The sequence below is a fragment of the Gouania willdenowi genome, chromosome 16 (assembly GCF_900634775.1).
Source record: "Gouania willdenowi chromosome 16, fGouWil2.1, whole genome shotgun sequence".
In the NCBI taxonomy this organism is placed as follows: domain Eukaryota; kingdom Metazoa; phylum Chordata; class Actinopteri; order Blenniiformes; family Gobiesocidae; genus Gouania; species Gouania willdenowi.
Genome location: NC_041059.1, coordinates 19963506 through 19988506, shown reverse-complemented (window position 1 = coordinate 19988506; position 25001 = coordinate 19963506). Strand labels below are relative to the sequence as shown.

At 39.4% G+C, this 25001-nt stretch overlaps 1 protein-coding gene across 1 annotated transcript in view; it reads right to left on the bottom strand.

Annotated features, from left to right (window-relative positions):
- Nucleotides 1-25001, bottom strand: part of LOC114477863 (eukaryotic translation initiation factor 3 subunit H) — a 65121-nt gene that overhangs the window by 16985 nt on the left and 23135 nt on the right. Inside the window, exons 4-6 of the mRNA XM_028470523.1 lie at nt 8346-8513; nt 3294-3393; nt 1143-1292 (exon numbers count right to left, since the gene is read on the bottom strand). Coding sequence (XP_028326324.1) covers nt 1143-1292; nt 3294-3393; nt 8346-8513 — 418 coding nt within the window. The remainder of the gene's footprint in view (nt 1-1142; nt 1293-3293; nt 3394-8345; nt 8514-25001) is intronic.

Genomic DNA, 25001 nt, shown 5'->3' with positions numbered 1-25001 from the left:
ATTGCCTTCAGAGCACTGTCAAAAACAAAAATAACACCTTAGCGCTGCCTAATGTGGAATCAATTTTCATTTTGAAGTTGCTTTAAGTCATGACTGACGACGGCAACCAGAGCGCTTGCAAATATGGTGCTTAATATACAATGATTATTAAAATAATATACACTCTTTAATAACGAGAGTTGCATCATGGCACAAACTATACTAAATTGGCTTATAATGCATTTAAAATAATTTGAGTTTTTTTATTTTAGTCATTTATCACTCTTTTCATCCAGTTTTACTATAAGCTATTGGCTTTAGGTTAGGGTTATCTATTAAAGGGAAAGTGTCTTGTCACATTCAGGCATATAAATCTATATTTTTTTGTGAAGGGATGAAAATAGAAGTTGATGCTTTGTGTGCATGTGTAGTGTTTGAGAACGTGTGGTTTGATTGTAGTTTCTCAGCAACAATAAGAAAAGCCTTCGGCTACATCAGCATTTCATTTTTTCTGCCAAATCAAACAACCTAAACATAGCACTGCTGCTAACCAACGTCGGGTTCTAATCTCACAGTTTCTGCAAGGTGATCTAAACCCTGTGTCCTCAACAACTAATGACGTTTAAGTAACAATGACTGCTCCAGTTTAATGCTGCTGCAAATAAATTCAGTATGCAGTGCAGCAGAGATGCTTCAACTGTTTTATTACAAACTCATTTTCTATTGTTGTTAATGATTTTATGCCCAGGTAATCTGTGGTATATAAAAGTAGCACATTTATTTTGGGCCCACTACCAGCATCAGTACATTACCAACAAATGAGTTGTGCATCTGTGTATTTGTAGATTAATCGTTTAAAATGAAATATAAAAACATTTCCTAATTATTACACTGCCTAAATTGAAAATAGAGAAAATATGTATTTTATACACAACAGTAAATCAGATGTTTAGCTTTAAATGAGTTGCTCACAGCAGTGCTTGTGATTAAAATGCAAATCAAAATTTAATGAACCCAACTTCCCATGGAGACCCTCGTAGTCTGTTTTTTTTTAAAAAAAACATTTTCACCTCACAAGAGAGATTTTTTAAGACAACATACACTTTTTTTATGACCAAGGTGACTCGTCTTGGCCTCTTGGTAAATTGTTGCATGCGTCTGACCTGCTTGAGAGGTTGAGCAGTTCGTGCTTGTCGGCGACCGTGGACTTGTCCTCTAGCTCCCACATCAGCACGTTGATGAGGTGTGAGTTTCTGATGACAATGGGTACTTCCTCGAACATGTGCTCAAAGCCAATGTTAGCCTTCTTCAAACTAAAATGGAAGATAGGAGAGAGACAGAATTGCATTTCTCATCAAAGTGCAACAGAAGAAAAGTATCGGACCGGCATTTTCATCTTATAGAACAGACCAGGGAGGAAACAAACATTATGACACCCTAACAGAAGCAGTGAGTGCACCAATACTCCATGATTGAAAAGATACCAAGATGAGTTATGGAATTATAATTAAAATTATGCTTGACGCTCACCTGTCATTCTATTTTTTCTGACAGGAGTGTGTTAACACAGATTTAAACCTCAAACTTTGTTTAGTTTTTCCTATTAATCTAAAATCATTGAGTGACTGCTTTGGTTCAGCCCGTCATTCAGCCACAGTGTAAAGAACTACAGAGTAATGGCTGTGCGTGTGTCTAATGCTAGCTTGTTAGATGTGCTATACTGGTTATGGGATCAATACCCTTGCTCCATTAATTTGTCAAGGGCACTATACCACACACAGATGTTTCTATAATGCTTATCCTCACTATAAACAGCAACAAGAAGCAGCATTTCATTTAGTAAAGTGTTTTTGGTCATTGATGTTAAGTAATCTAAATGAAGGGTGACCTGAAGCAAACTTTAGGAGGCGACGCCAACGCAGCCTCACAGTAAAGAGGAAAATAGTCAGTATGGTTAAAAGCATCTATGATGTGAATTTATTATATTATGAATACTGTTTGTTAAAGATTCTGGCACCTTTTTTAATCTGAAGGGCATTAAAGTATTGCCTGCCAATATGACCTTTGCAGATGCCTGCGGAGCAAAAGCAAGAGACGTCCATGTGGAAAGTGAAATACAATGTTATGGAAGCAGGGGAAACTGCTCAACCATAGTGGACACTGGCACCCTTAATGCCATGCTCTTTCCAAGCTCAGCCCCACTGGACAAAGCCAAAGGTTGACTCGACAGCCAGACTAATTTGACGCTTCAAATTGGTAGCTGGAGTGGACTCTATTGACCATTGCCTCTATAGCTCTTGAACTTGGAGAGCAGTTCAAAGGGATGGATCTTTTCACCACTCATCCATCCATTCCTTTCATTTTAAAATAGGTGCACAATATATGCAAGCTTATGCAACATCAAAAGTACCAACATGAAAGTGAGTGCATTTTCTCCTCATTGTTTGTGTGGGGGGAAATCAAACACTTTTGAAGTTGTGTATCTTTGAGGGAAAAACAATTGATATTCAGATTTGCAGTCTATTCTGAAAATAATAGGGTGGAAGCAAGATTGTTATAAGTGGTGATATTGCCCTTTTCTACCTGGTTCCATCCCCTTCAATCAGAGGTTTATTGGAACTCTGATAACTACAGATTGGAGATATGAACCAAAACAAACTCTAAAAAAAAAAAAAAAAAAGCTAAAAAATTGATGGATTCTGCATCACAGCCAACAAAGAAGGGTCACTAACAGAGTGGCTAACAATAGAGGCATCTAAGTAAAGAAAGCAGAAGGTATGGGAAGGAGAATTTAAATCATCCACTCAAGATGCCATCCTTGCTGCTTGTTGTCATTGTAAATAGTAATGTTCTATAAGCAGAAAACTCTGGGGCTTTTTGGTGCTGATGCAAGCCCTGCAATTGCCTAATGTTTTGAATTGCCACTCCCCTGATTTATGTTTGTTATGCATGCCTGAGAAGGAGTAAGAATGTACCTGCAAAATGATTCACTCATTAAGTTCATTTTTAGGTGCAATTTAAAAACAATTACTGAAAGCCTCTGGGGTCAGAAAAGGTGTAAACAGTACATTTGTTTGACAGGCAAGGACAAGCTGATAAATCATTGTCATCAGCATCCATCTCCAACTGCTTCTCAATGTCTTCACTGTGGAGGAGCATGGCTGGATTTGCATGTAAAGCATAGTGAAATCATAGAAGGAATTAAAAAATAAAAATAAAAAAAAACTATGTTTCTGTATTCCTACAAGCAGTGGAAAATTATGCATTATTATTATGCAAAAGCAACATTTCTGTGCTCTTGGTGAACTACTCACCCCTCAGGTGTAAAATCTTTCTCTTTGCAGATCTCCATGAGTTTAGGTGTGAGTCTGTAGGCTTTCAGAGACAGGGAGCCTTGGCCCGTCTTAATGGGGTCTGGAAGGGAAAACCAAAATCAGTAAAAAGTGAACCTTGAATCTAACTTTACAATATTTGGGGGACAATAATCAGCCTTAGAATTTTCAGATATAAAAACACAAACAACATCAATGCTAGTTGTTTCTGATTGAGCTTGTGCGAGTGAATTTACATTTTTTGATTTATGTCCATTCTACACTAGCACAGTCTCTGAATGCAAAACGACTCAACAATAGAGATGCTCTGTTATTTCAAATGTGCCTTTGTACATTTTTATTTTATAGACATTTTGACATTTATTTTGAAAGACTTCTTACAAAAGTCTACCTAACTTTCACTTTAACAAAGCATTAAAAAAAATGACATTCTTACTGACAAAGTAAAGCACACCGCCTTTTAACACATTAGCACAATTAAAATGTTTACATTTACTTTTTTTAAACTTTTTTTTTCACATCCTAGGAATTTTGCCTTTCCTAAAAACTCACTGGCAATAACAAAATGCACAGCATTCCAGGACACAACTGTCTGCTTAGCAATTAAAAACCTAAACCAAATGCAAATCTGCTAATTGGAGAGGAGCTAAGTTCTGAGCCAAAAATACATAATTTCAACAGTTAATGTACAGTATTAACCACTTTAAAGCAGCCAAATTCCAGCAGGGAGAAAGCCATCCAGGACCAACAGTCTTCAAAACAGCTCTCAGTGAAGTTTGGCATAAATGACTATCCATCCAGCTGAGATAAGATATTTCCTGTGGCTTAACCAGTATCATACAAGTCAGCCAATCTCAGTTTGTGCTGGCATCATTCAGGGCTGTTTCAGCGTCAATTGATTAATACGTACAACACTTTTAGATTAATGTTTTCTCATATTTTAAAACAGTTTAACTGCTTCTGAAACATATTAAAAAAATATATATATGGGATAAGCTCACTTTGCATTATACCTTCACTTTAACAAGTCTACACTACATATTCAAAACCTATTATATAATTGGACAATTGCAATTGAATGTATGTTTTAAAAGTATGCTAATGTCTTCAGCTGTCTTCAGTCTGAGACAACATTTAGTGATAGAAAAAAACCAACCACAATCAATTTAGTCAGCATTCTCTACAAACAAGTCTCAACAAAAGAATGCAGAGTTAGTGGCCCCTTTTATCATGGATTATGATTTTAAAAAAAACATCTTTAGGAGGTTTTTTAATACCCACAACTTAATTTTACACTACACCTCTTACCAAGCATGTAGTGGTTTTTATCTTTTATTTTACTATAATGGAGCAACTCTGTTGCTGGTTAAGACACTTTCTGTTTATTTCTGACAAAACAAGCAAAACTATTTGTTTAAAACTTTTTATTCAAAAGTAAATCAGTGAAGTAAAGCGCTTCACAGAACAGAGCACAGCTAAATTGCAATTACTTAGCAAATACATATATTTTAGCAGAATCATGGCAGTGAGTTGCATTATAAGAAAGTTTAAACCACAGCACAATTTTATATTAGCATTGTGGATTAAAACAATATTCACCTTCATAAAACGTGTCAGCATCTTGCAATGTGTTGAAAGCTATTAAGAGCACTTTTCTGCATTCTTGTGGATAGAATTATATAGATGTGTTCTTTTCAGGGGGTTAAAACGATGTGTATTTAGTTGTATGTTTCCTGAATTATATTTTAACTGTCTGAATAGAGTAAAAAGAACAAGACAAAGACAAACACACATTGGATGAAAGCTATTGTTTAAATATCTTGTTTATATTTCAGTGACTAGATTAAACCTAGTTGATGCTTCTGCGTCACATTGACGCTGTAGCTACACGTAGCCATCTGTGTCGATTGACGCGCACCTCCAAAAAAAAAAAAAAACTGAACTGCCTTGTGACGCAGAAGCAACGCAGTTCTCTGGCAATTGCTTTTTAGGCCGGGCTACCGGACTTTAAAATGTTATTCATGAACGGATCGGCTGAAATATGTCAGGTATAATCTATGGATGTGTACACATTGACGCCCGGAACCCGATTTTCGATTTGGGGCCAAGGGGGCTCAAAAAAAAAACAAAAGTTAATTTCTCATTTATTTGCAAGTCAAATATTACAATGGTTGGTTGTACCAAATCATTGGCACATACCAATCTATAAATGGGGCCCATTAACCTACTCGTTAGATCAGAATGCAGTTTGGTATGAACTAGTACAGTGCCCGTTGGAAGTATGTATTCATGTGGGAGCTTAAGTAGAGCTGTCAATTCTGGCCAAATGAATATGGGTTTGAAGGTTGGATGTACAAAAATGTACATTACTCTGTAGTGTTATAAAGGGGTATATTTGCAAAGTAAAATAGTGTGTGCAATTTCCCTGGTTTATTTCTAAGGGACATGTGCATGATAAATTGATAAATAAAGTTTGCACCAATGCAGCGGTTTAGGCAGAATCTGATAAAAGACACAAACTTGTACAAATAAAACTATGTATTTAGCATTTAACATTTCAGATGGAACATAGTTGTGTGATATATTGTTTCAATGGTAATTCAACATTGATTACCATTACGCCTTGCAAAATTTGATTAGGGGCCCACCCCCTGTTTCGGCAATTTCCATTAAAGTTGTTTTCTCATTTGTGAGTCAAATATTGCGACAGTTGGTGGCACCGAATCATTGACACATACCAATATATGAATGGGGCCCATTATACCGTATGTGCCAAGGGGGTGCCATTTTTTCAAATGACTACTCCTCCGTTTATGCTCGTTGAATCGGGCTGTAATTTGACATGGATATTCCATGAGAGGATGTCAAGAGCCTCTCGGGGAGCTTTTTTTACTCCGTGGAACCGAGTCATTTGACTGAATTCTCAAAAACGCGGTATGTGCTATTTGGCGCAGAGATGTTCCGCGGGCCCGGCTATAGTTCATCCGAACTTGTTTTAGTGGACACCGCTATTTCTAAGGTTTAGTATCTGCAAATTGGCACCATTGAGAGCATCATGTCCAGCTGCATCACCGTGTGGTACGGCGCTTGCACCGTGTCCTGCCGTAAGTCTCTGCAGCGCATCGTGAGAATAGCTGAGAAGATCATTGGTGTCTCTCTTCCCCCCCTTCTGGACATTTACAACTCACGTCTCACCCGCAAAGCCACCAGGATTGCAGGTGACCCCACCCACCCGTCCTACAGCCTCTTCAGCCTGCTGCCATCTGGGAGGAGACTGCAGAGTCTCCGTGCTCGAACGAGCAGGCTCAAGAACAGTTTATTCCACCAGGCTGTCAGGAGACTCAACTCCCTCCCTGCTCTCCCTCCCATTCGTCCACTCATCCCCTTTCCCTTTCCTGCCCCTGCCCCCATCACCCCTCCGCCTCCTTCCACCCTCTGCCCTCAGTTCTCTACCCTCCTTCACCCCTCTGCCCTCCACCCCCCCCCCCCCTTCATCCTGCCACAGTCTGCCCCTACAGGACCTGGCATCACCCCCCTCCACCTCCACCCCCCGCGTGCTCCACTAATTCACGCACCCTAAACTCTGCACAGCCGTCATTGTATTGTTATGCTATTTGTACTATTTGCACACTACCTCACTTTTTTTAACTTCATCTGCACTCTGTTTATATTATTAATACTGTAATTTATTTATATTCTACCTCATAGTAATTTATCCACATTCTACCTCATAGTGGAACACCCACAAGTGACTTGTCTGTCGATTGTCTGTTGTTCGTTATTTGTTGTCCGAATGTCTTTAGTTAAGTTATTTGTTGTATAGTATTGCTAGTTGTTTTTTTTGTGTGTTTGTTGTGTGTTTTTGTGTTTTAAGTGCTCTTTTTATGCACTGCAGGTTTGCACTGGGGGTTGGGGGGGGATTGCAATTTCATCTGTGCTGTATGTTTAACATGGGGCATATTTTACAATAAAGAAACTTGAACTTGAACTTGAACTTAAAGTTGAATTCTTAAATAGGCAGTTATTCTTAATGAGGTATTTACCTATTCAATTTATATCAGAAAATATGGTATTACATTAAATATGCTTGTTTGCCACCCGATCAATTGTTTTAATGGCATCAAATATCCAGTGAGCTAATGAAACGTAAATAATGAAAATAAAATGAAATCAATTTTCTTTCACTGTATCTGTAAACGACGAGTCCTTTGAGGTGCCCTGTACAGTAAGTGCTCTTACATTTTCAGGAGCCCCTGTTAAAAAGAAAGAATGGTGACTGCATGTGTGAGCATCAGTAAAACATCAAACTAGGTCCGTCCTGGACCTGCATAATAGTTATACTTAGTAAAACCTCATAAAAACTTAACCTACATTTAGTTTCTAAAAGGGAACAGGATAAACTAGGTAAGACCTGTGTTCGCAAGGCAAATAGTTTTTGGCAATAGAAAATTGGCAAAAATGACAACCTTAATCTGGATTTGTTGACAAGTTTGCGTCAAACATGTACGATAATTATTCGTAGAGATATGGCAAATTTTCATTTTTGACACTTGACAAGACCTTGACCTTTTGGGAGAATTGTGATGGAATTCACAGTTCGGATCCAATCCAAATGAAACTCAGTGGGATAAACTGAGGAACCAATCCAAGATAACAGTGAAATTGTATTAACATTGGTCAATTACAAATGGAGATATTAATTTTTGAAATTTTGCCAATAATAAGAGATGGGGTTTTTTTCATTTTTGAAACTGATCCAGAATTAGTATATTGATCTGGATCCCCTACAAATATAATGGATTCTTCCATGGTGTAATGTCTTGTTTGTCAAAATCTGTTAAGTACTTATGATGTAACAAATAAGGCGGAGGGAAAGACTCAAGCATGAGGAGATTAATCCACTAGACAAAGAAAACATCCAATATGTTTGATGGCTTAGAAGATCTAGGTAGTAGGGATGGGCGATATGGACTAAAAAAATTATCCCGATAAATATGGAATTAAAGTCACATTTCATTGTGCCAAGTTACTCACCATAGATGAGCACCACTGACTCCTCAATGGCATGTTGGTAGCTGAATTGGGAATCCAGTAATGCTCTGCTGACAAAGGAGCCATAGTAGGTGGACTGGTACCAGCCCACGTGCAGATGGTCAATGTTGACATGACGTAATGAACGCATCATCTCCATCTGGTACTGGACTGGAAGCAGAAATAGGAACAGACAAAGAGCAAGGGAAGAAAGAAATTATTTACGTCACTGAAAGTATGTTTTTGTTACATCAGGAAAGTATTCTATGGCCGGAAGTGGACAGGAAGTACAGACAGGGAGAAGAGAAAGATTTAAGAGGGAAACAAATCTAGTGAAAAAAAGAGCAATAAAAAATGTGATTGGACAAAAGTAGAGAAACAAATAAATACTTCATCTTTTGTGAAGTGATAGTGATGAAGATTTTGAGAACGTGATGCGATAGCAGGGATGAAGCATTGAGGCTTCGAAGCCAGCGCCTCCAACAAACTGAACAGACTGATCGAATGTCATCATCATAGATAACTCCGAATATCCTTCCCACCACCTTCTGCTGGGACAGTGGAGCTCCTTGTCAAGCATGTTACTGTAGCTCTGCTGTCATGAGAACCGTTAGAGAACCTCAGCCATCAGACTGTTAAACCAAGTGCTCAAAGACAAGCCTGGGTGGGAGATAAACTGTAGTCTTTTCTCTCGCACATGTAAATACTGTTCAATTGCACTGGATCTGTGTGTGTGTTTCTACTTTTTAAATATTTGTTGTACTGCTGCTGTAATAAAAAAAAAAAAAAGAAATTCTCTTTTTGGGATTAAAAAGTATCCATTCAATCTAGAGCAAATGTAGGATGGGATCACCAGTCAGCTTTTGTGTCTAATGCCAGTAAATACAGAGGCAGGAAACAGCTGGATAAATACAAAGACAGGCTTCAGCTACAGCAGAGATGGCTGGATACATTACTGGGAGAGCCATTTTATTACAACGGACACATCCTAAGGATGTACAGCCTGAAATACAAACAGCCTGCTTTGCCGGCTGCAAGTAACCACTAAAGCAAGAAAGCAAATCTATGCAGGCTGGCTGGTGGAGGTTGATAAATCAGATTGTGATTGGGCAGCTGTGGCCCCATAGACCCAGCTCGTAGAGCACATCCCTCTCCTGCTGGGGCTGTTAACAAGAACAAACTAGGGAAGTGGAAAAGAGGGGGTCACGGTGGTGTTGCAGGGCATGGAGAGAAAAACAAAGATGGAAAGGTGTAGGGCACTCACTGGCAAGGTATGTGCAGAGTGTAAAGGTGAGAGAAAGAAAAAGCAAAAAAGAGCAGATTCTGAGAAAAGATGTAAAGAGAAAAGGGTAATGTCACCTTTTTACATGGTTGACATTTCTCCTACGACTCCTTTTAATGGCCTTGGCCAGACTCTTGGTTCTAAAGTTATGTAAAGCAGGAAGCAGCTTAAGTCAATGTACATTTCATTTTCTTTGGTCACAAATAGGCTTTTGGCTCTCTTTATTCCTTTCAAAACGACAGCTACATTATGTTAATCAATAGAATAAGCAATATATTGCTCTAGTCTCTTTGTTTCTGCAATGATTCAATGAATCTTCAGGGTAAACTTCTGCACTCCGCTTTTATGAAATAAGAATAGGAAAAAAAAACAATGTTTCAATCCAATTTTCCTTTTTAATGCTTAAACGAGTGCTGGAGTGCTGCTGAAGGAGCCTTAATTCCAACATGCATTAGCACGTCTGCTGGAAGCTGTAAGTCACACAGGACCAGATCATGGTCCGCACAGAAGGGACAGATTAGATAGAGCAATCTGACCTTTTAACCTGAACTTTTATTTAGTGATTGACATGCTTAGAGACAAAGAGGCAAGCAGAGTAAATGGAGAGCAGACAAAGGCATGGAGGGGCTGAAAAAGCAAGGAGAGGACAGTGTGGTAGATGAGGTAGAAAGAGAATTTAAGAGTAGACATGTCAAACCTACGTTGCATTTCACTGCAGAAAATCATATGGGCGGGGTACGCAGGCAGCAATTTCACAAAACAAAAAGCCTCTAAACAGACAAAATTAAGGTATTAAATATAAAACAGAAATAAAACAGACTGGAAGATGTGAATGATGAAGATAAAGACTGTGTCTGTTGAACGTTTGGTTAGCTCAGGGCCAGGCTAATGGCAGTATTCACAATGTGGAGTGCACCATAGGAAAGAGAGGAAGGTATTCATGCAGATCTGTATGTGTATTTACCTAAAAGGCAACACTGGCTTTCATACCTGCTCCAACATCCATTTATTTGCAGAGAAATTGTTCACAAAGTCATCCATCTCTAACGCAAAAACTCAAGGCTGGAGGGTGGACAGCTTGGCCGGAAAACCAATCAGCCATTGAGAGCAACTTTTACAGTATTATAAGATGGGTTGAGTTGTGTGAGAATGATGACTTATGACTCATCAGGGCATGTCCTTGGTTCATGCAAAGACATGTATACAATGCTAAGGCAAACTGAATGGGAGCAAACTGAGCTATACACATCCCAGATTAAATAAATGATGATGCACATAAGTAATTGGGGATCTCCACCATCTATATCATGCGTTGGGTTGCAAAGGGGCAGAAGGTTTGGAAAATTACTCGAAATGCCCTCTCCTTTGCAATTCTAATCATGCAGGACATCGTCTTTCCAGGATTCAAATTTATGTCCCCCAGTTTGAGCTAAAACATGTCACTTGCTCACAGTAAGTAGAAGGATCATTGTGTAGGAATAAGAGCAGATTTTTGGTCAGGATGTTGTTGATGTACTGTGTTTGTTAATGATTTTAAATGTTTTTACTGATTAATTTAAAAGTTTTTGCAGCAGATTCTAAAGTTCTTATTGATTTTTAAGCTGTTGAATGATGATGTGTATGAAATGCGCTATACAAATAAATTTGCCTTGCCTCACCTTTGATTAACCGTAATATGCTGGGGTCAGGTTTGCTACAAAATGCTTTTGTAACTTAAAAAGTAAGAATTTGTACATGATGTTTGGGTGGCAAACTATTTAACAGCAAGGATTATAATAGCGAAGACAGTTCAATAGACACAACCTACAACACTTTTTACTATAATGTAACTGTTTGTGCAAATGTGGCTACATCGCATCATCTTGACTGGTTTGGATGCACATGAAACAAGACTTCAATGTGGCTGAAGTTCCCTAATATGACGTAGTGGAGTCGCAGCTTGGTGGATTTCCGGGGTTACTTCCCAACACAGAACCGGGTCAAACCGGTAGGAAATACCAAGTGACCCAAAACTGATAGGGATAGCATGCAAACACTAACAAAGACCTGAGAAATCCTGGGAAAAAATACAATTATTTTGTTTTGTCTAATTATTTTACCATAACCGATACAAAACTACCCCGCAAGTAAACCCTAAAAAAAGGGAGCAGGCAGAACAGAAAATAGATGACTGGATATACAAAAATATTTCCTGGAAGTCATGATGGGGTTAATACAGTACAGAGTAAATAAATAAAAATTCTGAGCTACAATAAAACACTGTATTTACTAGGGATGTAACGATTCACTCAACTCCCGATACGATTCGATTCACGATACTGGGTTCACGATACGATTCTCTCGCGATTTATTTTACAAAATGGGACTGTATATAAATGACTGAAAAATATTCCATTATTTTTTGGGGGAAAATACTATACTATTTTTCATTGTCAAAAGAATCCCTTGATAAACTATTCAAAACAATGCAATTTAACTAAAAATAAATCTTGAATGAAATAAATAAAGGAATAATACAAATGAAGAAGAAGCTTATTATTTAAATTCTGGTTCTATAGTAAACAATACAAAACTGCATAATAGTTATTTTTCTTTTTAAAAGTGCAACTGAATATGTATTTTGTGCCTTAACAATTGGACTAAAAAAGCAAAAAAAAAAAAAACAGTCATTTTACTGTATTTAGGTCAGATATTTGTTTGAACCAGCAGAGGGCGCTGGTAACCCAGTGGTCGGTTGGCATGCAGATATTTTGCAGTGAAGAAGAGATGCTATGCTAGCAGACAGAGCTAATAGAAAAACATGACTTTTGCAGATATTCACGTAATATTACAGATATTCTTTTGGTGCTAAAGGGGTAATGAATCATTTATGAATATGTTTAAGAGTAGAAGGCGGCCAGAAAGAAAGTATTAGCAGATTTCGCTCGCCGCCAACACTTCTGGGTAGCGCCCTCTGCTGGTTAGAAAAAGTACTGCGATTCAATTTTCACAGCATCGATGTGAATCGTTATACCTATGAATCGATTTTTAACTGCCTTACGATTAATCGTTACATCCCTAGTATTTACCATATGTCTGAATGACACTTAGCTTCCAAAATATGGTGAAGCAGCACACAGACAAGTAACTAGTATATGCTTCAATAGGTCAGAGGTAAACACACTCACTGTCAAGCTGAGATTCAGAGTGGAACTTATAAGACACCAATCTAATACAAAGCACAAAGCCGAGCAAATCCCACAAGACCTCTACTACCTTGTTTTGTCCATGGACAGAGAATCATAGAGGAAACAATATGGCCAAAACAAACAGACCATAACACTTGTTAATACACTAGCAAAGTAAAGCTGAGATAGCCAACAATCTAGGGATCAGAAGAGTTAAGTGGAAAGTCCAATAAATGTATTGGTATATAACCCCTTACTGAAAATAACCCCAAATTCTTTATGGTAGCACTGAAAAAATAAAAAGATCATAGCTACGGTTATATGGAAGTCTGAAAAATACCCAGATAATGAATGAATCATATATTATGTGTTGAAGTGAGAAATAGATATTAAAACAGCACCATTAACAGATGAATTTTCTAAAATTCTGAAAATGATACCGTTGTTCAGTTCACCAAAACAAGGAAAAGTTTTAAGATGAAAATAAGCACAGTCTTGGTATGTTTGATGTAATACCAGTAAGCAACGTCAGCCATCTCCACACAGGGACACAAATTCTAGAATATTCAAAAAAATAGGTGAGAGTATATATGCATTGCTCAAACTTCAAGACAACAAATAAATCCATGTACACTTCATTCTTTGGTTATTCCGTTTTAAAACCAAATTAAAATAAACAGTGCGGTTATTTATATTCATTGATTTAAAACTAAAACAGAAATACAGAAAAACCAAAAACCAGATTTTTTTTAATCTTGTTCTGAGAACTGAAGGTCGCTTGTCTTGGATTTAAAACAACTCTTATTCTTCGTACACAAGTGTTCAAATAGTGGTAAACGCAGGACTCTCTACTTATTATTTATGCCTTACCATACCATGACAGGATATGATAGTAGGCAATATTCACTGGCCCTAACCACAGTATTATCCTGAAAACAGCAAATTTAACAATATCATCAAAGCATAGAGGTGGGTAACGTGTACTGCCTTTTGCCATTCCTTTTTCATTTCTGCTGCCCTGCTGGTTTCCCCAATCAATCAATCTAAGTCCTGAGGCCAGACTGAAAATGATTCTCCGCATTCTCTCCATGCAGTTTCATTGTGTGTGTATATGTGTGTTTGGTCCTAATAGAAACAGAAGTAGGGACTGTATACCTGCATATAACAAGAACAAAATGATTTGGTGTCTAAAGAGCATGTTTGAAATGGGAATCATGAGGAAAATAGAAAACAGGATGTGAGGGTTAGTGCCAAATATAAGAAAATGAGAATTTGTGCGTGTGTGTGTGTGTGCATGTGTGTAAAAACGCGTGGAAAACTCATAGGGGGGAAAAAAAGGATGTGTGACTCTTGGGAACAACATGTTCTGCATTCAGTAAAGTGACAGAGCATGGCAGCATTTATCATTTGGGTGGCGTGAAGGAGCAAAACTCTTCATCTTGGATTGTGACAATAGAGGCCACAATCAGGAAGGGTTAAGGTGTGTATGTCCATCAAGTACCAGACACATTGGCTAGACTTTAAATTCAATGACAAGGGACAAACCGCATCAGACCAAACATGCTGCTTCAGGCAACTACATTTCAGCGCAAACAGTCAGAAGTATGTGTGCCTTCAAATGTGGCAATGCATTTACTGTATGTATCTGTAAGTTGCAACACAATCAACATTAATATGGCGAGTGCCTGGAAAGTCACTGACATATACACAAGATGAAGCTCTACTTTTCAGCCACTGTCAAGTTAAGAAGAGGAGTGCACATGTGTGAGTGGGCATCTGAGGAGTCTTCTTACCCAAGACTAGACAGGATGAGTCGCATTCCAGTTAATAAGTTGGGATCTTATTACATAGGTGAATTCATCATAGAATTGCTGCAATTTCTGGATCAACAAAAAAGTGGTGACTTGTCAGCACATTTGTTCATTCCTAAGAATCTAAATCCACTCAATTGTCTTAGCGTAGGCCAAATTGAGCAACATTCTAAACTTGGCTTTGTAAAGTGGTAGTCTGTGCCATGGCAGTAGAGACCTCTGTATAGGGGCATCTGTGATGTATGCACCAGGAACAGGGTCACTCTGACACTGAACCCCACACCAGTAGTGCAAGCTGCAGAGCTAGTGTAAAAAGGGGCATTAGTTTTATAAAAAGGTGTAAAAAATAACTGATATTTTGTTTGTTCAGAAAAAAGAATCATGGTCTCTTGTAAGTACTTGATTTTACCTGTGTTATTTTATATGAAGTGAAGACAGGTTTAACTACAGAACTCATTCTATTTTTGTGCTTTGTTGGCCTCTGGACTCAAACCACAAACCCTGATTGAATGAGTTCCCTCTGCTGACCTACTCATTCAACAACACACTTTTACTCTGTACTCATTTACTCCACTCATCCTCACGCAGTATTGTTTTTGCTTTTGTAACAACCCTGATGAATTCCAGCACAGCAACAAATATAATGCTAAAACAAAGGTTAACCAACTATTACGTAAGTACGTGTTGTTTTACTAGAAAGAAAAATCATAACATTTGAAGGCCTTGAAGTTAATAACCTGTTCCTCTTAAGGGTGAAGACTAATCTTTCAATGCACTTTTCCTCTGAGCAACATTCCACCAATAAAACTTTGAGCTAACAAAAGCCTACTGCTACCATATCTGGAAGTAGAGTTTAGATTCTTGGTCCAAGCCCAACCCGAGCCCGACCCTCATTTTCCCGCTGGGCGCAGGCTTCCTTTTTAACCATTTTTTTTAATCTCTATTACAATAATATTATTTTTTAATAAACACAAAAACACTTCTTTATTGTTGTGGTATTATTTCTAAAGTGATTTCTGCTAGTAATGGGACGGGATATTGACAGCGTTGTGTTGCGTTTAGTTGTTCAGCGTCCACATTCACTGAATATTATTTGCTGATTTTTCTCATTCCTCACTTGCTGCTAGAGCGCAGGGAACAACTATGATTGCGTGCTTCAGTCAGGTCTGCGCTCCACGCATGGGCCACCAGGTCTGGTCTGCAATGCTGTAATGGACTGGGTTCTATGTTCTGGTTATGTTCCACTTGTGTGTATTCAGTGATTAACTGATGCTGAGATTTCCCATGGCCGAAAAGGCATCATGGTTATGTGCAGCTTTCTCTGCCAATGTGTGTCTTTGTTTACATGTGGTCTGAGTGTTGATTGGCTGGGAGGCTGGGGAAAGGGCAAGCGTAAGCGGGAAAAAGACTAGTGTACAATTCTGTTCCCACGGTAGTGTGAGTGTATGACGGTGCAAGACTGTTCTTTGTGTGTTTGTTTATTTTTGGCGTGTTACGACCTCCATTAAAACCTGTGAAACTGTGATAACGGCTCGTCACGTCATTACAATACCTTTAGGGCTGCGGTGAGTGTGTGCGCACCCCCCCTCGCCGCGCGAGGCACTGCGCTAATAATCTACCGGCTGCAATACTTTCAATAAGATAATAATTTACGTCGGGTTTGCTTCGGGCTTGGGCCTACAATTTAAGTTAATGGGTCGGGCTCGGGTCGGGTCAGGTCGGGCTTTATGCCCGCGGGCCCGGGTCGGGTCGGGCTGGATTTTTTGGGCCGAATCTCAACTCTATCTGGAAGGACCATGATTTAAACTTTGGTCTCTTACTAGAAAACTTAAATCTGTGATCTCGGCTTCCTTTTGAAGTTTCCTTGGTTCCGCTCAAGATCTTGAGCAAAAAGACAGGTAGTAAAAGCCCATTTTAATGCTTGAATTTCTATGTATAATTGAGGAGCAATCGACACCCCCCGGTGCAACCATGACAGGAACTCATTGGAGCTAACAGCAAGACTAGTGTTGAATTGTTTTGTGCGGAAAAAATCTGATTTGGAATAAGAATAGACAGCTAAGCTAAAGTCTGGGAAAGAAACGCACACCTGCCATGTTACCATTCATAGCCATGACCAGACCGCACCCACCCCCTTTCCTTGGCTTCAATCCATACAATGGCTGCAGTCAGTGAGATTTCATTACATTGGATGGAATGCTTCATTCTAAAAATTGAAAATAAAAAAGTATTGACCCAAAAAAAGATGATAGAACCCATGCATGCACGAGAAGAGGAAGACAGACAGTCTTGAAATGCTCTTTGTTAAAGGTGCAGTCTGCAACTCTCAGAACCCTCCCTCCCCACTGCTCTCTTGCCCTGCCTCCAAACTTTCCAAAGTCACTCCCTCAGAGGAGCTAACACGCTAACGTTAGTCTGACAGCAACATCACAGTAATATAACATGCACTGTTGCACAAGCTATAACTGCAGCGCTTCTCTCTCTCTCAATGTGCACACACCTCAGCAGCAACAACACAGTGTCACTCACAGTAGCCCACACGGAGGCTGCTGCGCACACATGAACCACAAGTGGAACCACAAGTTCTAGTGGAACAATTACAAATCAAACAATGTAAATCCAGCAGCAGTAATTATTTCAAGCAGAAAAATCACCAATTCCATCTTCGACTCCTCCAGACCACACACTGTAAAAAAGACGGTGCTCCAGCCCCAGGAAAGGGGCGGGGCCTGTGAGCAACAGCTGTCACAGTCCATCAAACACAATCCTGGCTCTGATTGGTTCTTTTTGCTCAGTCGCGGTGCATTCTGGCAATCTGCCAAAGGCTGCAGGAGCAGCAGGGGGCGGGACTCAACAAGCCTGTTTTTTTTCACACAAACTACTAGTTTGATGTAAAGCTGTCCTTACATAGTGACAGCTTTAGCAAATATGACAAAAAGTCACTTTTATAAGAGTTGCAGACTGCACCCTTACTTTTGCCAAGATAAGTAAAATGATGAGTCAGGATTCTATCTCGCTTTTTAAATCTGAATTGACGTAAATTAATAAGTGAATTATAAACCTGAAATTATCATTATGCCCTTCAAGTAAAATACATTTTTGCTTGAGGGATTTATGAGGGAGGCTTTATTTTAAATTATATTTGCTGTCAAACCATGTCATGAAGGTTGTTTCTAAGCCATATTCCATTTTTATATTATCACATTGAGCACAGCAACATTCCTGAACCAATTTTCAGAGGTCTGTCAGTGAGGACAGGTGTAACCTGTCAGGCTGAGCAACATTGTTCAACAGCGTGACAATGTGTAGGATTTTATTTGGAAAAAGCTTGCTGTGAAAGAAGTCAATTACATATGTACAACATACCAAAACCATTGATTAAATAATATGTACACACATCTAGTTTAGCAGGTACATAGTCAATGGGGGGAGGGGGCATTGTTGAGATCAGCTAACATTGATGAGGGAGAACAGGGAGCTTCTCTGGGTGTCATTGCATTTTGTCCATAGGACAAAAGAAGGGAACCGTGATAAATGAACAACGTGTCTGCAAGTAAATGGTGGTATCGAGTTGTGGTCTGCTCCAAGGTGTCAGGAGAGGCACGGGGCTAATTTCCAGCAGCAAAGCTGTAATGGGATGTGTGCTTCTATTTTGTGAGTGTGTCAGTGCGAGTGCACCCACAGCAGTCCGTGTTCCACCTGGCACAGTGTATTAGGTGCAATTAATCTTAGTTAAGCGATCCCCGCAGAGAGCTGCCTTCATTGCACATAGAATAGAGCACAGAGACACTAGTGCCGGTGCGTGTGTGCGCAAACAGCCATATGAAACAACAGGAACACACTGATACAGGAAAAACAGCGAAAGGATTATGAAAGCAGCCGTTTTGTGTGCATAACACACCCACCAGTTCACCATCCACCCATTCGTTGCCAACCATCCATTGCATGTGAAGTGTGATCATCATTTCCAAAATGAAAGGGAAGAAATTAGTTACTTCTTATTTTCAAAGTTTAACAGTCTTTCTGACAGGTGGAGGACAAAGGGTGTGTGTCGTACGCAACAAAAGGAAGTGGCTTAAATTCCATAATATCAAATATCGTTTGAGACTTATTTTATTCATTCTTGCAATTTAGTTTGCAAGAACAGCTTCTGAAAGACAAACTTATTTCTGATTATTGTTTTGTTTTATTCATAATGAAAGCATCAATGCATTTGGATATACTGTAGTTTGCGTTCATGTTGTTGAATTGTCTGGTTTTTGTATGGTCACAAAATGATGTCTGCGAAAACTTTAACAACAAAATTAACACTGGCCCTCAGCTTCTCATTTGGTACTTTGTTGTAAAATGTTGTTAGTCACTGTTACATCATTGTACTAAATTGTTCATTACTGCTATATTATTCATATTGGGCTGGCATGAAAATAGTTTTTCAGGTGTAATCGTTTTCATTGGAGCAATTTTGAAAATTTGAATGTTTCTTCTTTTTTTTTTTAAGAAACTCTCACCACATATTCATTTTCTTGTGTAATTTTCTTTTCTATTTTTTTCTTGTTCATGCATATGTTTATTTGTGTAGGTATTAAAAATTGGTAAGAAGTACTTAATTAATGCAGTTTATAACATCTACATTCATAAGTTTGAACAACCTTCCCGTGCCATCATGAGCTGCAAGCTAAAATTCAAGTATGACTTTGATTTATTTCAAAATGTAAACCAAGTTTCAAAGTATAACTTAAAAAAATGTTCCTAAACCTTGCCCTGCTTATAAAATATAAAACTAAAATATTACCCCACTGACTGCAGGAGTTTAAGCGGCAGCCCGCTGTCTGTATAGGCTGATATAGCTTCTCCTGAACATGACTTTGTATCTATGTGAGGGCAATTAACTGCGCCATCACACAAGTCATTTGTCTTCCTTTCAGCTTCACTCATGTAAGAATATTGTTAGTTCTCTCTCACTCTAAAGACCAATCTGTGCTTGGGAGAACAGAAGCTTTCCCATGTTCAGGTTCATAGAGGTTAAAATCCTGTTTGCGTAAAGCCAGATGATGTGACAGCTGAAAGAGCCGCCTACATCTTTTACTTTTTTGCCTCCTTCAACTGTTTACTTAAGTTGTCCATCTACCGTGCTGTTTACTCTGGAAAATGGGATCCGAGGTCAAAATTGAGAGTGGTGGTGCAGTTTCTCTCTCTTCCATCACCTCCACCTCCTCATCCTGATCCTCATTTTCCTCGCTCTTGCCCTCTCGCTTCATTTCACCTTTCCTTGTCACATACTACCCCCCCTGTTTATACCCCTCTTCCTCCCTCGAGTTCCTACAGCCCATCTGGATTAGCAACAGGCTGCGGTAATGCATTCTGAACCTACTCTGCATAAAGGCACACACAAAATTTAATGTGGGATAGAATCACTGTGAAACAAAGGAGCTGATGAATAAAACTGTAACTGATGGCAGTGGCTATGGCACCCAGGGGAATCTGACTCTTGATTTATGTAACGCCAGGTGAGTATTCAAAAGCAGATCCAGGCCCAGCTCACTGCTCACGGTGAGCTTCAGATCCACGCTTCAGTTGGAGACCGAGAGCTCCGAGGGGACAGAGATAAGGGCAGAGGAAAAGGGAGAGACAGGGGATGATATGGGGATAAAAAATTGTGACGCTTCCTAAAACTAAATCAAAAAAGCCAAAGTGGCAAGGAAAAATGAAATCCTAATTTAAAACATATTTCTTTAGTGTTTCAATGTCTCTAAAAGGTGGTCTTCAAAATGATTTTTATATTATCCCGCTGAGAAAGATCTGGGGAAAAGGGAGGAAATCAATTTCCCATTTGGGACAGGTAGTGTGATATATCAAAGTCCTGAAGTTTACCCCAGGTTAGATCTTATCAAAAAGAGAGCTAAAAATTTTCAGAACACATGCTTGGCTGCATACTAAGCAGCGTATTCAGAGATAGCAGCAGAGAGATCATGTCAAAGGCGTTTTGTAATCCTTTTCAACTTCAATTAACCCAACGTGAATATGCCTGCCACTGTCAACAACTAAAAATCCAAAAAATCTGAGCACTAACCCTTGAGGCCCGGCTGGGGAGAAAAAGCTGACATGATTGACTTTAATAAGCTCTGTTTTGTTTTCACTTCATTTGCTTTGCCATATTCTCAGATGATCTGATATTTTATCATCTTTTAGCATTATTTTTGTTGCACTTCACGGCTTCTGCAATAATTTTAAGCAGCTAGGAATCTGCATGTGGTAGGATACACTTAATGTTTTAAACTGGATTGTCAAAACCAGTCGAAACTAAAACGCCAAGGCTCCATTCTAAGAACAGAACATGATGCATTCTCTGTGATCGCTGTCATTATCCTTTAGAGGGCATACAAAATTAATCCAACTGTTTTTGCTTCACTTAATTTTTAAAGGTAAAATAAAAAGACACTACATCACATTGACAAGGACTCGTCAAAACAATAATGGTGTTCTCAGAGATGTATAAACAAACACGAGTAGAGCAGATCTGGTTTTGCCAATACTATAAATCTTTTTTTTTCTCAGAATAAAAAAATAGCTTGGTAGCCATCTCATAAAAAGAATACCTGCTGTAGTCCAAAGGGGATATTGAAAAATAAAGGAAATAGCGTCCAGAGAAAAAGCCAAGATGACTCCGGCAATGCCTCGGAAGATGATGAGAGTTCTGGGAAGATGTCAAGCATCATTGGATGGACAATGATGGATGAAGAAGGTAAGTCCGAGGAATCAAAGGCAGGTAATAGGTTTACCAAGCACAAACAAGGCATGGCAGAACATTTCTAGAGCACTACAATTACGACCACTCTGACAGGCCATTATAGTAATACCATGACAATATTAATCAGATGGGGAAAAAACATAGAAAGAGAAGACAATGATTATTCAGTCATACTGGCTCCATATGGGAGACAGTTCATCTTTTTGTAACATCAGGGTTCAGTTTAAAGCTTAGCTAAATATTGTGATAAATTGCCAAAATTATTTAAAAAAAAAAAAAAAAGAAATTTTGTGCTTCAAGACTAGAGCAAAACCTGGTCCCTGTCTCAGTACAAAGTACTTGTTGACCAAAGTAACTTAGTAGTGTGAGCAGTTTTTGGAATAAATGTCTAATTATGTTACCTGTTCACTGTGGCACTTTGTTGTGCTGCAACAGCCCCAAAACACTAGTCAAGCTCCACAAAGTGATGGTTGTAAAATGTGAATACTTTTTCAGACTGAGCACTGATTAGCTAACTAAAAATGAATTAAGTAAAAAAACAGCTCGTGTTTTCTTTTCCAGCAGCAGTTGCAAAGTTCGAGACTGCGACCAAAATGGTTGCATATGCGAGTATATTTTCAGTGTGTGCGAGTGAAAATTTTATCTGGTTGCATCCTTGCAAGTGCGTATGGTTGACCTTATTTTGGACGGAGTGGCTGAGCGCTCCGTCATGTCCATGTGTATTCAGTGGTTAACTGATGCTGAGATTTCCCATGGCCGAGAAGGCATCATGGGTACGTGCAGCTTTCTCTGCCAATGTGTGTCTTTGTTTACATGTGTTCTGAGTGTTGATTGGCTGGAAGGCTGGGGAAAGGGCGGGCGAGCGTATGCGGGGAAAAGAGTGAACAATTCTGTTACCACAGTAGTGTGGGTGTGTTCTTTGTGTGTTTGTTTATCTTTGGCGTGTTACCACGCTAATAATCTACCAGCTGCATTACGTTCAATAAAATAATAATTTACGTCGGGTTTGCTTCGGGCTCGGGCCTACAATTTAAGTTAATGGGTCAGGCTCAGGTCGGGTCGAGCTTTATGCCTGCATGACCCGGGTGAGGAGATGGTGCGCACTCACAACTTGGCTGAAGGTGAATGCACCGAGTATAAACACCAATGCGCTCCTTTGGAATGTGCGCGGTCAACTATGAACGGGGCCAGGCACAATGAGTCCTTCACTCAGGGCACGCTCACATTGAGAGCAGCAGTGAAAAGGAAAAATGTGCCGAGCTCTGTGATAGCACGTACAGGCTCATCAGAATCAGCATGGAGGGACCAGAACTGATGGACTATGATGCCAGGCCAGATGTTCAGCTGTGGTTCTCCCAGGGCAGGGGTCTGCAACCTGCAGCTCTGGGGCCTAATGTGGCCCTTTGACTCTTTTGCAATGGCTTTAAAAAAAAAAAAAAAAAAATACTGAAATGAGGAGTTATTTTATTAATGACAAATAAAATCAAGATATAACAATTTGTTAACCTAAAATAAATCACGTTGTGCAATGACTCAACACCTTCCTACTTCACCTCCTGCAACATCTACAGACCATCAACTTTCCTGCACCTGTGGCTAACCTTAACTTTTAAATCCCTGGTAAGATAATTAAACCAACAAAAACAATACTCTGGAAGAAAATAAGAGATTTTAATTGTGTAGGACCAGATTCATTTAACTGCCAACGTGCTGCCCGGTTAAATATGCATGCTTTATGCGTGGCAAGAAATGAGCAATTAGCATGCGTTGACCACATGATCATGCATGATCAAATTCAAGTTACTTTTGTAGCCTTTCAAATACATTAACTGTTCATGTAAACTGAGACTGTAGTGTCTTCATTGAGTAGGTATAGTGCATACGGAAAGTATTCACGCTTTGTTTTTCCCACATTTCATCATGTTACAGCCTTATTCCAAAAGGAATTAAATTCACTTTTTTTCTCAAAATTTTACACACAATACCCTATGACAACATGAAAAACATTTTTTTTAAATGTTTGCAAATTTATTAGAAATAAAGAATGAAAATATAACATGTACATAAGTATTCACAGCCTTTGCTCAGTACTTTGTTGTGGCACCTTTGGCAGCAATTATGGCCTCAAGTCTTTTGAAATATGAAGCCACAAGCTTGGCACATCTATCTGTGGCCACTTTGGCCCATTCCTCTTTACAGAACCTCTCGAGCTCCATGAGGTTGAATGGGGAGCGTCGATGCACAGCCATTTTCAGATCCCTCCAGAGATGTTCAATGGGATTCAAGTCTGGGCTCTGGCTGGACCACTCTCGGACATTCACAGAGTTGTCCTGAAGCCACTCCTTCAATATCTTGGCTGTGTGCTTAGGGTCGTTGTCCTGTTGAAAGATAAACCATCGCCCCAGTCTGAGGTCAAGAGCGCTCTGGACCAGCTTTTCTTCCAAGATGTTTCTATACATTACTGCATTCATTTTTCCCTCAATCTTGACTAGTCTACCGGTTCCTGCTGCTGAAAAACATCCCCACAGCATGATGCTGCCACCACCATGCTTCACTGTAGGGATGGTATTGGCCAGGTGATGAGCGGTGCCTGGTGTCCTCCAAACAAACCGCTTGGCATTCAGCTTGGCATTCACGCCAAAGAGTTCAATCTTTGTCTCATCAGGCCAGAGAATTTTGTTTCTCATGGTCTGAGAGTCTTTCAGGTGCCTTTTGGCAAACTCCAGGCGGGCTGCCATGTGCCTTTTACTAAGGAGTGGCTTCTGTCTGGCCACTCTACCATACAGGCCTGATAGGTGGAGTGCTGCAGTGATGGTCGTCCTGCTGGAAGGTTCTCCTATCTCTACAGAGGAACCCTGGAGCTTTGTCAGAGTGACCATCGGGTTGTTAGTCACCTCCGTCACTCTCACTCTCTTCCCCGATCACTTAGTTTAGAGGGACGGCCAGCTCTAGGAAGAGTCCTGGTGGTTCCAAACTTCTTCCATTTACAGATGATGGAGGCCACTGTGCTTATTGGGACCTTTAAAGCAGCAGAAATTTTTCTGTGCCCTTCCCCAGACCTGTGCCTTGAGACAATCCTGTCTCGGAGGTCTACAGACAATTCCTTCAACTTCATGCTTGTTTTGTGGTCTGACATACACTGTTAACTGTGGGACCTTATATAGACAGGTGTGTGCCTTTCCAAACCATGTCCAATCAACTGAATTCACCACAGGTGGACTCCAATTAGGCTGTAGAAACATCTCAAGGATGATCAGTGGAAACAGAATGCACTTCAGCTCAATTTTGAGCTTGATCTCAAAGGCTGTGAATACTTATGTACATGTTATATTTTCATTCTTTATTTCTAATAAATTTGCAAACATTTAAAAAATATATTTTTTATGTTGTCATTATTGGGTATTATGTGTAGAATTTTGAGGAAAAAAGTGAATGTAATCCCTTTTGGAATAAGGCTGCAACATGATGAAATGTGGGAAAAGCAAAGCGCTGTGAATACTTTCCGTATGCACAGTATTTTTTGGCTCCAGGAGGACTTTAATCCAGGTGAGATGAGGGCAAAATGGCTCCTCGTAGAGTAAAGATTGCAGACCCCTGACCAGGGGAAGAGGGTTAGGAGACCCCACTATAAGAGCTGGACCCTCTGAATTG